The sequence below is a fragment of the Gavialis gangeticus genome, unplaced genomic scaffold, assembly GCF_001723915.1.
Source record: "Gavialis gangeticus isolate Ggan-Ray unplaced genomic scaffold, GavGan_comp1, whole genome shotgun sequence".
Lineage (NCBI taxonomy): Eukaryota > Metazoa > Chordata > Crocodylia > Gavialidae > Gavialis > Gavialis gangeticus.
In genome coordinates this window covers 30,497,599-30,511,887 of record NW_017728995.1, presented here as the reverse complement: position 1 = coordinate 30,511,887, position 14,289 = coordinate 30,497,599, and the positions used below count along the sequence as shown (strand labels likewise).

Here is a 14,289-nt window from a genome sequence, read left to right as displayed (position 1 = left end):
AGAAAGACTGGTGGGAACTTAAGAGGAGAGGAACTAGAGGGCTGGAAAATCCCCCTTGCACCCTGGATCATGCAGTCCTTGCTCAGCTGTTCCCCCAGGAGGAGAGCTGTTTTCCTGCTGTGTGCCAGAGAATGGGCTCATGTGCAGAGTCAGTATATTCTCCTCCCCAGTGTTTCGCTCAGTGTTTAGCATCTCTTCATCTCTCTAAAAAGGGCTGGAAATAGAAATCCAAGATGGCAGAGCTGCCTCAGGTCCCTTGCTGAGGGTCTAGCTTCTTTCCAAGCAAGGAGCAATGAGGGGAAAATTGGAGAGGAACAGCCTTTGGGAAGGATACAGACATCTTGTGTTGTGACCAGCTGATCTCAGCCAGAAGCCTCCCACATCCTTCTATCTCAGCTGGTGACTGGCAAATAAGAGATAAGGTTTGCTGGCTCAAGTCTAGGCTGGTGCTGGGGTGTGGGGGAGTTGTTGTTTTTTTTTTAAGGAGACCCTTTAGGAAGCAGCAGTCTCCAGGACTGCTTTCCATCATTTTACCAAAGCCTCTGTCCCTCAGCTCCTAATTGGAGTGATGCCCTGGTACCATGGTTCTCAACCTTTTCTAGACTGAGGGTGCCCCTCCATAACTCCTGAATTTGGTGGACCTGGCAGAGAATTGCTGCTATGCTGCCTCGGCTTCATGCAGTGGTTCTCAACCAGGGTCCTGCAACAGCCAGGTGGAACTGCCCTGCCCACATCCTGCAGAGGCAGACCAGGAAGGGGCACAGTACTGCCAACTTCTGCCTGCACTGCACTCACCCGATGAACATAATGTAGGCAGGAGCACCCAGCTTCACCTGCTCCACGCACCTATTTCCAGGAGACACATGCAGGGTCAGACTGACTGGGAAGAGGGAGGCAGCACTGCGCACTCCAGCTCTTCCCAGTCAGATGCCACGAAAGGCACATCAGGAAGTTTCAGTCAGTCACAGCACTGGCTGCGCGAGTGCTGCAACACCCCTGAAAGGCTCTCGTGGCACCCTGGGATGCTGCAGTATCCCAGTTGGGAGCCACTGTCATAGCATATGCATCTTGATCCAGCATTGCCCTTCCTACTTTGCTCCTCTCTCCTCCCTGCGTGATCTCCAACAGCACCTCCTCTAAAACAAAGGTGCCAGTTAAAGTAAGTTTTACTCTGACATGGTGCTATGTGACTAATGGTTATCTCGTATCTGAAAAAAAAAGGAAAGACAGCTAACGGCTGGCAAAACTGTATGGTGTTGAAATAAGCATTGGAAGCCAATGCTGGGTCCTGTGAGCAATCCCCATGTGAAAAATCTCTCAGAGTTTTCTGAGGAAGAGCCAGTTCTCAATAACTGGACTCTGAGAAGAGGTTAAATATCTTGGCTGGGGTGTGAGGGGTGCTAGGATGAAATATTCAAAACTCCTTCAGAGGTCACCTTTAAAAAAAAGACAGCTCTAGTGTCTAATACAGGATCAATTCCAGTTTCTTAAAAGTTTTATTGGCTATATCAAAGCAAATGAGGCCTATGGGAAAGAGGGGAATGAGGTTGGCTCTATTCCTTTAAATCTCAGTAGCAGTTAATATCGAAGCTGACTGAATGCTGATAGCAACTTTTCCTTCTCCCCTTCCAATTTACATTTTCAACAAGCCTCCACTTTCACTCCCGCGCCCCCAAGGAAATTCAGGTGCACTAACCCCACGCCACTCACGTTAAAACGTTAGCTGGCATCATCTGTGATTCTGGTGCAGCTTCTATCAAGGACTGCCAAGTGTTTGTGGAGTTGGGGATCACGAAGCCAAATTCAAAGAACCATTCTGAAAGGCAAAAAGGAGAGGCAGACACTTCAGATAATCCCCACAACGGTCTCTCTACCTCGTCACACCCCCATAACTGAGTGGCCACCTCACACCCTGCCAGCAGGTTATTTAAAATCAGAGGGGAAACACTAGAGATGAATGTACAACTCAAACTCTACTAAGCATGCTCCTCTCCTCCAAACTAGGTGTTTCCTGTGCCCTTTACCGCTGCACAGAGCCAGTCTCTGCATAGCTGTCACCATTATGTCACTCCACATTCAGTGGACATGCAACCCAGCCAGACTAGGAATAAAGAGGTGGGTCCTTCCACATCAGGCCAGCCTGAAAGGAGTAGGTGCACAATTAACAGTAAAGAAGACTATGAGCCCAATATGCTCATGCACCCGAAAGCAAGTGTAGCAATGTGACAAGGCATACTGGATTTTGCAATTATGAGTCATATACAGAAGCCTTATAGGAAATGCAGTACCAAAGCATACTACTGCTCCTTCTAGCTCACAATCCAGCCTGACAGTGGCCTGCCCCAGATGCTTCACTGGACTGTGCAAAAATCCCTGTAATAGACAGTCAGGGGGGAACTGGCTTGCAAAAGAAGCTTTCTCCCAGCCTTGGGCAGCTTGTAGTAGTTTTAGGCTCTGAAGCACGATTACCAAACTACTGGCATAAATGTATACGGAGAACTTGTGATACGGGCTTCAGTACTTGGGCCCGTTCCTTGCAATGTGCATGCGGCCTTGGTGGGATTCTGAAAAAAACATGCTTAGTCCACTGTATTGCCAGCAATCCCGGCTGTTCTACAAAGGACCAATTTGCCACATGATGGCATGACTGCACATGACCTATGAGGATACCTTCTAGACACTGCCCTTTGAAAAAAACTTTCTGTTCCAGTCGGAATTTTTCCATCTGTTCTGCTGAAGAGAAGTTCAGCTCCCGAGACACAGCTTTGCACTTCAGGATTTTTTTGGGAACTCGAGCTGTCAAACAGAGGGAGACAAACATTATTCAGACCAGCAATGCAACGAACAAGGCTGCTACACGTACTATTCCATTAGCCTTTGAAATCCTGCCCAGTGCTAATACAGAGGCTCAAAGCTCAGTGAGGGCAGAGGAGCTATGAGAGAGGCTCATTTTACATGGGTCAGAATGGGTTAAGGCTGAATGCTTTAAAAGTCTGTGGCAGAGGCAGGAATTAGAACATGTGCCTCTTGACTTCTAATACCTGGCAATCTCCTACTAAAACTGTACTTCCCCGGGTTAAAATGTGACCTACAGCACTGAAAATTACTTTACAATGTGCTCAACCTGGCAAGCAGCTGGAAAGCTGCTCCGCACATTAAACAGGTAACACTTCTTGCTTCTGCTTCCTGCCTCGGGCTCTGTGAATCCCAATCAAATGCAAATTGCTGCTTTCCAGCCCAGCAAACACTATTCTATCCATGTTGTGTATGTATTGGGAGCTGTCCCTTAAATATAGAAGTCTGTTCACCAAAATAACCATCCTGAGATGGATCATTGTCTCAAAATCTGTACTGAGCTGGACAATCAGAAATGTCTGTGTGGCTGAGCTATTGCTGTCTCTCCCTGCCTTAGTCAATAGGAAGGTATACTTGATGATAAGATTTTTTTGTCTTTGGGGGAACAAGAGAAGGGCGAATCTGGAAGCAACAGCTAATGGGCTGAAATGTCCTAATAACAAGGATAATGGGGTGATCGGTACGCTAATAAACTACCAAGTCCTTCACTCTTGAGCAATATGATCCATATATATTCTTACATCATACCAGTCTTTTCATATAAATGTATTTAATAACAGAGACAAGGGAATACAGATGGAATGTACTTTTTATGAGCGGAACTGCTACTAAATGAAAGCCTATCAAAAGGTCCAGAAGCAGACAGTAAAGCTGCTGTTCAATAAAAGGAAAAACCCATCAAACCCCAGGCAAATCCATTTAATGGAGTGGGACCTCAATGCAGTGCTGGCTTAGAGAGCCAGAGGGGACCAGGATGTGAACTGCACTTTAGTCTTAGGGAGAGTACAGATGCCAGATCTTAGAAACCTGGATTGGAGCTCCCTGAAATGTCACACCCTCCCCTCCCTAATGGCTTCGGACTATTTTTGCAGAATTAGCAAGTATACTAGCTCTTCATGATTGCATTTCAACATGGAAAAATGTAGATTATTTATTAATTTATGAGTGGAATCTCATGCATATACATAAAAAGTAGACTGATTTTTAAATAACAGCATTTTAATCATGATTTAAAATCATTGGGCAGAAAACCTGGATTGAAATAATTCATTTTAATCTTGTTTTGCTTTTATATTTTATGGTTATTTTGCTGAAGAAAATGTGATTCTTGTTGCTTGGTGTTCGTTAGAATACACTAAGCTGCAAGTTGACATGGCCTTCACACTACATGGGAGTCTACTTCTGCCTAGCCAGGAGGATAAGCATTTATTTAAGTGATTAAATACCTTAACAAATATTTATTTAGATTCTTAATTTTTTTACATTTTTATTAGGTTAGAAAATGGCAAATAACATTTATTTACTAGCTGAATTGCTCTGCGTCAAGCTGCATTTGGATGGAAATAGAAATTCAATTAACAGGTGCAAAAGCCACATTTTTCATTTTTTTTAATTAAGTGTGCAGGATGCATAAAAGGAATTTTATAAACACTTGCATATGAAATTAACTGACTGTTTGAAAGTGGAACTATTACTGTGTGTTTCTAATTGCAATGACCTTCAAGATTTTTTAGAACTAGCAGATATCAGCCTTTTACACATAACTTCTGGTCACAGATGGGAAAAGGAGAAGTTTTTCCTGCTTTCCCAACTCTTGTGTTCTGCACTTACACAGTTAGATAAACTGAAAAGAAGACCAGACTCTTTTTCTGCACCTCCAAGGAGGCTACCGCTGGCAAAAGCTCTCTCTGCACTTAGAAAATGACTTCCTTATTTCAGTGACTTCACTTTAAAAAAAAATTCAACTGCAACTGCTTTAAATATTACTTTACTTGAAATGGAAATAGTAAGCATGGATTTAATAGAGGGTGTCAGGATTTCAAATTTAATTTAAAATCAGCTTATTTTTTACAAATATCTATTGAAGTCCAATAGAAACCCAGTGTAAATAAACATTCATTGATCTTTATCCCATTTGCTATGTATTTGCCTCTACTATCAATAGTTGGGGGCTTACCATGAATTGCCATGACAAAGCAATACCCTCAAAGACACACATGCTACACATCTTAAAGCCTTTCAAGATCTCTCAGGTCCATCTTAAACCTAAAAGCTCCTTAGGATGCTTGTCCCCACTAGCCCTCTTGGGAAGCCGTTCCAGAACACCTCCCCCTTCTGCTGGCTGGAAATGACACGGCTCCAGTCTGGGTTTATTGCTGCTCAGGCTGTACTCCCTCGCTCTTAGGCAAATATCCTTTAGATTAAGTAGCTCTCCTCCCTTCTGGCGTTTATCCCCCTGACTTATTTATACAGAATCATCAAATTCATCGCAATCCTGTGAGAGAAGATTGTAAAATAAAGTCTTAGCAAGGCCTTCCTCTGCACCTGCTGCTGTTTGAATTCAACTTTCCTGAGCCTGGGTGACTAGCATGAGGACTGTATCCAGTATTCCAGGAGGCCTTAACTGTACCTTGTACAATGGCATTTATTAATAGCCCCATATGGGATAAAGTCCCAGAACAGCTCTGAAATAGGCAAGTATTGCTTCTTTTAACAGGGAGAAACAGTCAAAGGCAGAAAGAAATTATACAGCTTGGCAAGTGAGAAAACTGAGAACAGTACTCACGAGTCCCAGCTCCTAGCCTTTTGCTTCATTCAGAAACACATGCTCCAGCAACCTACGGTACTTAAAATCAGCCAAGAAGTGTAACGGGTTATTTGACTACATTGAAGGAAGAAGATTCACAAGTTGCTAGTGCAGGGGCAGGCAATTATTTTTGACTGAGGGCCGCTTACTGAGTTTTGGCAAGCCATTGGGGGCCACATGACAGGCAGCCAGGGCAGGTAAATATTAATTATCTATATTTTTTAGGGGCCCCGCGGGTCGGACAGAATGGCCTGGCAGGCCACATTCAGCCCACGGGCTGCATTTAACCTACCCCGCGCTAGTGCCTCTGAGGGGAAGCTATCTTAAAAGGAAACCAGAAAACAACAGGAACACCTGACTTGATATTTTCTGCTTCCTCAAGCCACCTCATTTCTCCCACAGCTCCTGTCGGCTATTCTCTGTCTTTTCAACACTTTCTCTACACAATGGCTAGCAAAAAAAGGCAAAGCAGAACCACCCCATGATTTGTGGAATGAGGTATCAAGCAGCAATATTTTACTTGTTAGTAAAGGGAAAAGTTCCAACAATTTAAGCTAGTTCCCTATATAAAAGGACTTGCTGTACTGAGGTTTTGATGCATACTGCTGAACACACTGCCTCTGTTTCAAAACTGGTGCAGTATGTTTCTGATTTGAAAGTTTTCTCTAGGTATGTGATGCTAGCAGAGTAAATTCCTACGCACGGTAACAGGAGCGTTGCTAACCTGCTGGTGGAAAAGCACTGGTATGAGATTAAGGGGAGTCTTATAAGCAAGGCTGAACTGGGTGGAGTTCAGAAATGGTTGGATTAACATTTTACCACAGTGCTTCCATCTTCCAGCTTTGAATCACGACCCTCCCATGACAGCATTGGCCTCCTTTTTGCAGAGATGGCCGGTCATTTCTAACTGCAGTGGACAGATTGGGCACTGGATGAGGGGTAGCAAACTTGCTTCGCTTCTGTCTCGAGTTAGCTCGGGACCCAGATCTCTAGTTGAAAGAATAGCAGATTAACCATGTGTGGTACAGTCCCCTATGGCCGAGACTACCCATCCCCTCTACTCTGATAGTGTTATCATCATTCACAAAGGGGTAATGGCTTCCATTGTCCACTCTGGTACCACATACCTTTATAAACTGGTGGCTGGCCTGTGACAGTAACAGATTTCCCAATTCATACATGTGCCTTTATTCTTCAGGATCCAGCTGCTTCCCCCAACATGCACACCAGTAAGTGACACTGATGTAAATACAAGGCCGAGTTCACTCCACTCTTTACCTGCCCTTACATGCTGCTCACTTAATCAGAAAAGCCCTTTTGCGTGAATTTGCTGAGGCCAGACCAACCCTATGTGACAGGTTCTCTACCTGTAAGCTCCCTTTCAATTGCCTTCCATTATGGATAAGCTTGAATGGGATATTAAATAGGAAAGCACTTTGTTGCAAGATGAAAACATAATGGGAAATGGAGCACTGTGCTAGGCGTGTAGGAATGGATTCCACAGGTAGAAAAGAAAAAGCCTTCATACCATTATCTAGGACAGAAAAAAGAAATGGAAAGCAAAGATGTAAGACTTCTCACCCCAAGGCACTGCAAGAATTAAGCTTATTTTCACCTTGCGCCCACTGACTGCAGCAGTGCCCACATACATTACGAGCCCATGATACCCAATGCAGCCACACAATACCTTCATGCTCCACTCCCGGCACGGACAAATCTTCTGTTCCTTGCCAGAGGATTTTCCCTGTCTCCGCATCCCGAAGATTCATCCAATTTCTGATTGAGAAGCAATTAAGGAAAAATAAACTGGGCCCGTTGTTAAACTCTGTGTCCACCATCCTTTACCACATGCTGAAACAAGGTTGTTTGAATTAAGCAGTTGAGTTGCAATAAACTTTGGACTGGCCACACAGGACGCATCCAGACAAGTGTGCATGTGTGCTATGTAGCACTGCAGACCTGTCTTCAGCACTGCACACACCACACATGCAAACATTCCTTGCACTGCTAATTTGCAGCACGGGGTGGTTGACACCGATAGACCCTGCTGTCAAAAAACCCCATGCTAGATAAAAGTGGGGTGGTGCATGTGGCGGCAGTGTGTGTCACCTGAAACTAGAACCTGGCCAGCCAGAGCCACACTCTGACTGTTGGCCAGGCTCCCTGCTGCCAGATCGTTGCTGCTGGGGTCCCGGGAGGCTCCCACGACCCAGGTAAAGTTGCTGGAACCAGCCCAGGTGCTGGCCCCAGCCTCCCCTACCCCACCCAGGGCCATTTGCCACATACCAGAGCATGTGTGCATGGGCATTCCCCAGGGACAGCTATGTGCCACTGCTATTTGTCCCTAGGGAAACACATGCACACGCTCATCTGGACATACCCAGTCTCCAATCGCAGCACTTTCCTCTCCTGGTTTAAAACCAAACGCACCAAGTCATGACCAAGTTAGTCACACAAGAGCTGTACGTGCACATATTCAGTTTTCACTTGAACTTCATGCTTAGTATTAGCCAAGTTGACCATTTCCAACTAATATATACTGGAGAAGACGCATCAGATTGCAGTGCTGTAGGGAAACAAGCAGCATTACCACCCAATAAAAGCTGTCACCCTGAGAAACCCTTGCCTTTTGCCAGTAGCAGGGAACTCTATCCTGAAAGCCACCAGCACTGTCCCCTCTTCCTCTCAGATTAATGGGAATAGGGGAAAGACCAAGTTTCTGTTTTCTGTGTCGCTAGAGAAGGGAAGAGTATTGGCTCAGTCTTATTTCCCTGATGAGCAGACTGCAATAAGAAGGGCTGTTCTACTCCTGGTCAGCATGAGTGATTTTCATTTAACTGGAAAGCCTCTAAGCAAAAGTAGTGCTGTGGTGGAGTTTCCCCAGCCTGGTGGGAGTGAACAGAGAGCAAGTGTCAGCCTTCTGGTGGTCCGGACCGCAGAGTTATGCAGAAGTGTGGCACGCCCAACTTTCCCAAGGCAGAGACAGCAGGTAGATGAAGTGTTTTATCTGTGCATCCTGGTGTGAGCATGCATAACATACGCCATGAAAAGAGGCTGCCAAGCTGCATTAGGTGGTCGGCTCACCTGGAATAGGGATGCACCCTTTTAAAAGCCTAAGGCTGACTTGCCAAAATCCTAAAGGAGAGCTCCCTACTCCAAAGGCTCTGAGGAGTCACTGGCAAATGTCTATGCGTAGATGCAGTGCAGAGACTGTCCTTGAGAGAGACTGCAGTGTGAACCAGATAGAAAAAAACAGGATAAAAATGTTGGTTACCATTTTTTTTTTTATGGAAATGCTCTCTCTGAGCCAATGGTTCTTACCCAAGGTGCCGGGACACCCTGGGGTGCTGTGAGATTTTTTGAAGGGTGCCCTGAGTGAAAAGATAAGGCAGGCTCAGGCTAATTTGTGCCTGGCTGCTGCCCTGCCCCAAATGCCTGACCCCTTTGCAAGGAGGTGAGCACTGTAATAAATGCATTCGTTTTTTAAATGGGGTGCTGCTCAATTCACAAAAGTGATGGAGGGGTGCCTCGATTCAAATGAGAGGTGCATTGACTCTAAAAAGGTTGAGGAATACTGCTCTAGGCGTTGGTTAGTACACAGCCATGTCCATTTTTGTGCTGAGTGCTCTCCAAATCTTCACAGAACAGTTTCTGCTGGGAAAAAATTCACTAAGGCAGTGCAGGCTGACCTTTCTGGCAGGAATGCCACAACTTAGCCCCTGTGCCCCCCCTGAGTGCCACCCCAATCTTCTTCCCACTCTGTACTTTCTGCCCAGTCTGTTGTTTTGGTCTCTGCTTCTTGCCCTGTGATCACTGCCCCATCTGCTGTTTTCTGCCCCTTGCCCTGTCTGCCATTGTGCTGCCTGTCCCCTCCCCAGTCTGCTGTGGGCCACTTGCAGTGCATGTGCCCTGATCTAAGGTGTCAGGAGGAGCACAGTGTGTAATGTTTATGCAAGTCAACTCTCTGCTGTAGCAGCATAAGGGCAGAGGGTCTTGAAGAGACACCTGAGAGAGGACCTTGGGGATGAACTTGGGGGGGGTCTTACGATGCACAGAGAAATGGCAAGAAGGAAGCTGTGTGAGGAGCTGGTGATAAGTGGGAGTGAACTGAAACAGCAGCATGACAGATAGTGGCAAAGTGAAGCTTTACTTGGGTTGGGGGGGGAGTACCCTTGCATCCACCTCAGGTGCTGATGCTCCAGGGAGACTCAAAACTCTTAATCTCTGTATTGATCAGGGCCAGCACTGAAAGCACTCAAGGTCTGTCTAAGGCTGGGGTGGGAAAGCAGATGTTTTTGCAACTTTTGCTTGGCAATGTTTGTTTTAAAATTGCATGTAGGAGTGGGAGAGGAAGAAGGCTGGTTAAAAATGGCAGCCTTCTAGCAAGGCTTCTAACAGACGTGCTTAAAAAACAGATGTGGAAAAGAGAGTTGTGGGCAGTCACCACCTGTACACCTATAGATGTTATACCAGATGAACATCACGAATTAGGTAATCCCCCTCCATTGATGGCATTTCTATAGCTGCTGTTACTCCTGTATCTGAGCATTACTCTTTATAACATGCCTGTGATGGGAGGAGGTCCAGATTTTTAGTTATGTAGGTACTGCTCCACAGAGTGACTTGTCAGAAGTTGCGCATGAAGCCTCTGATGGAGCAGGGAAGTGAACCTAAATTTCTCAGTCTTCCAAGTCCCACAATAGTACTGTAACCATGGGACGGATCTCCCTCCCTCCCTTCCTTCTCACAAATTTTTGCATTCCTCCTTCATACCAAGGTGTCAAAGCCCATTGAATATGTATAGTCTCACAGCTGTTAATCAAATGAATACAACTGAGATGGATGAGAGTGACAGACGTAGTTAGCCATATTAGTCTGAAAACATATGGTATCGGGCCGTAGCGATGTACTTCTGGTCAGTAGAGAAAAACAATAAATGCTGTTAACCCTACACCTTAACTCTAACAGAATTTCTCTCTCACACATCCAAAGGAAGGGCAGTCATTTTAAATTGGACAATGCAGTCATAAGAACAGAGGTGTCAGGCTTCTAGGCAGTCTCTTGTCAAATTTTGTTCTGTATTGATGTTTCACTGCAATGGTAAATCCATGCGAGATTGTCTCCCCTGTGCTGAGTTCTGACCATCGAGTTAAAGATCAATAAGCAGTGAAAAGCTAGATCCACGGTGCCTGGAGTTTACAGGTCAGCAATATGCATCACAGTTCCTGGCTGACACCTCGCATTTCAACAATCAAGGCAGCTGTTGACCGTGCTTACTGTGCAGAACCAAAGAACTAAAAGTTTAAAGTACCAACGTAGCTACAGGACTCCTGGCTGTGACAACTCTGTATTAACTCCATCTGAGTTCTTCCAGCTTTCTATGAATGAAAAATAAACTGACAGACAAAAATCAGCCTGACCTCTCGGCAGGAGCTCAAGAAAAGGGCTAGAAAAACCACGCGGAAAGAAATGGCTCAACTGTCTTTCCTATGCACTCAGAAACCACAGGAGACCACAGGGCGCTAGCTGTTTTAAGTATACATTTTCTAGCAGCTGAGCATTAAAAGGGAAAAAACCAACCTCTAAGTACGTGCACAGTGAAATATCACCTGGAGGAAGACAAAGTTCCTTTAATTCAAGTTCTTTGGGTAGTGGTGTTTGCTTTTTCAAAAAGCAGAGACAAACATGAAAACAGTTTCCTAATTCAAAACCTGAGTTCATTCACACAACTTAATACAATGGGACAAAAAAAATACCACAAGTCCCTGGCTAGGGAATACCCAGCAGAGCACCAGCTGTACTGCTTACCTAGTTAGCAGCTTAGCATACTATTTTTGTCATCTCGAACAGAAAGCCTGGTACTAGGACATACCCCATAGTGAAGAAAATGGAGATCTCGAACCAAACCCACACGTGCTGTTATTTCCTAATGTGTTTAATTGGTTCAAGATTCTTCCATCTCAGCATGAGAGAGATTGTTACTAAAAATAAAAATGCTCCATCTTCTTTCTGAACAGCAGTGGGGACCTGCAGGCAGGATACAGAGGGGGTTTAAATAGTGTTAAGCAAAAAAAGGTGCATTGATATGAGCTTAACACAATCATTCTTTGTGTGGAAAGCTTGGGTCAGAAGTTAAGGAGGAAAATTTGAAAGTGCAAGTCAGGGAAAAGATACAGGGCCAGGAAACTCTGACCTCATTAAGAGAAGCAACAACAGTATATTTGTAATGTAGATTCTCACCCGGACAGTGCAAGACCCCATCACACCACTATTCTCATGCCCCTGCTTTTTCCTACAGGACAGAGGACCTGATTTAAGGCTGCATAGGTCAAATCACCTTCAGTCCTGAAGGCAAGGAAGGATTAGGTAGCAGAGCAGAAGGAAGGAAGGGAGTACTGTCGATCTATTTATATTCACCACCTACTGGGTCAGCAAAGTCTTATATGCAAGCTCTGTAGTAGCTGCAATGTAACTTGCTTTATATACACGACATAAATTAAGCTTCCTCACAAATGCACTCCATTCAGCCTGATGAAGAGCAGTTAGGGATGCAGCATCTAATTCAGGGTCTGCTGTCTTGAACATCTCTGATCAAAGGAGAAAAGAAATGCTTTCTTTTCCTGTATCTGTCAGAGACGTCATTTTCTTTTTAATTCACAAAGACATCCAAACGTCCCAATTCATCTCGAAATGCTGGGCACTGCAAAAGACTCAGTGTGTTCCCATACTGTTAAATAGGGATGACCTTAATGGAAGAGGAGGAGGAGGAATTCAGGCAGAATTAATCACCGTGTAGCATGTGGAGAGAGGGACAGGCGCAGTCTCTACCTTGCTATTGTTTGTGCCATTTTCTAACATTTTCCCCTAGTGCATGCCTAATTCCTTTTGGAAAACCTGCAGCTGCCAACTGCTGCTACTCTTTCCACTCTGCTGCAGCTCATTCTCAGTTTTGGGCCAGGCTATCCTGACTCTCCCACATCCCTAGGAATCTCTGCAGGCCTCCTATCATTCTTAATGAAAGCAACCTAATTTCTGTGGCCACTCTGTGCAGCTACACCATTCACCGAAGTCTCTCCCAGCTGCTTATATGTATGCAATATAGCATTCAAAACGGCGCGCAACGTATCGGGCGTGATCAGGATGTCAACGTAGCTTAGAGTAAGCAATATCCATAAGAATAACGGGCAAACCAAGGGTGAGATCAAAAAGCCCTGCAAGTTTCTAAAATCAGAGTTGTTGCAGCACCTCCAGCCTCCAATGAGGCTTCTGTTCTAACCCACCCAACTTGCATTCCTGATTTTATAATGTTGCCCGACTGAAAGCATAAACAACCAGGCATTCATGGTATGGGGAGGCAGTACTTTGGTTTTAAAGGTGTATAGGTTGGTAACTAGTACAAAGCAACTTTTAGTAGCCTATACAGATCAGATGTAGACTTTCCAGATAGTACATTTTTTAATAAGAGATTTTAACTTTGACTTCACAGCATCTGATTTTTCAGAGCTTGCCCTGTGGACTTGAACAGAACGGTTGGAGATGTTTCCTCTGGCATCTCGAAACCGATACCGGTGGGTGCCAGGGGTATCGAATAGAGGATGGATCATTCTACAGATATCTGGTTCAATGCTCTCCCTCCATAGCATCCGTTTCTGCCACTGTTGGAGATACAGTACCGGGCTGGATGGACCATAGGTCTGACCCAGTATGGCACTTCCTTTGTTCTCATGACTTCAGAACATTAGGAGATGGCCAGCAAATTACTGGTTCAAGGATTAGGTCACCCAAACGGCTGACAGTTCCCTCCCCTCCACCCCCCAACACCAGTCATTCTCCCCCTAACACCCCTTCCCACTTTTACAGCTCCTAGACCCCAATCCGGTAAAGCACATACATTAGAGTTAAGCAAATGCTTAAGTACTTTGCTCAATCAAAGCCCTTGAGTCCACTCTATTCACACATAAAAGAACACTGCTACTTGAGGGTTTAATACGCAGTACTTACTGGGTCTGGCAGCGTGTTACGGAGCATGAGCATTTCTTTATGGCCCAAAGTTAAAAGACTGTACGAAATCATATTAAAAGGGACTGGAAGAGAGTCTGTCCACTTCATCCACTAATAAAAGTGCTGAAACAAATACAGAACCAAGCAGCTATTGCTCAAATGCCATCATCACCTCTGGGTATTTTAAGGCATCTCACCTCAGCCTACTACCAAACGACGACATACACCTGGGGCTCCGGATTAACAAGAAAGGATGCTTATATATACACTGCAGGAGCACAGAGCTTCTTCAATTCATCTGTGAAAAGCCTGCTTTCTTAGCAGTGAAGGACAACGCATCAATTACTGTGCTCCTCGAAAAACAATTTGGGGTGGTACAAATTGGAAAGGTGCTCTTGTAAAGCCCCAAATGGAGGGAAGCCAATTATTCCTTCCCAGCACTTCTGACATGCTCTGGTGCTAAATGGAAAAGAAGCTGCTCTTAAACCATCCTATACAGAACAAATCACTGCACAGCAGCAGTCAGCAAGACCCAAAGAGCAACATGAGCCAATCCAAAAGGTAAGATAATCAAAGGGCTGGAGTGAAACTAGAGGAACTGAGAAATGAAGTGACTCACTCAGTGA

At 45.0% G+C, this 14,289-nt stretch overlaps 1 protein-coding gene across 1 annotated transcript in view; it reads right to left on the bottom strand.

Moving 5' to 3' along the window:
- The window catches only part of PDE6D (phosphodiesterase 6D), a 55,723-nt gene that overhangs the window by 8,049 nt on the left and 33,385 nt on the right, over positions 1-14,289 (bottom strand). The window contains exons 2-4 of the mRNA XM_019503428.1: positions 7,350-7,438; positions 2,671-2,796; positions 1,711-1,816 (exon numbers count right to left, since the gene is read on the bottom strand). Of these exons, the coding sequence (XP_019358973.1) occupies positions 1,711-1,816; positions 2,671-2,796; positions 7,350-7,438 (321 nt within the window). The remainder of the gene's footprint in view (positions 1-1,710; positions 1,817-2,670; positions 2,797-7,349; positions 7,439-14,289) is intronic.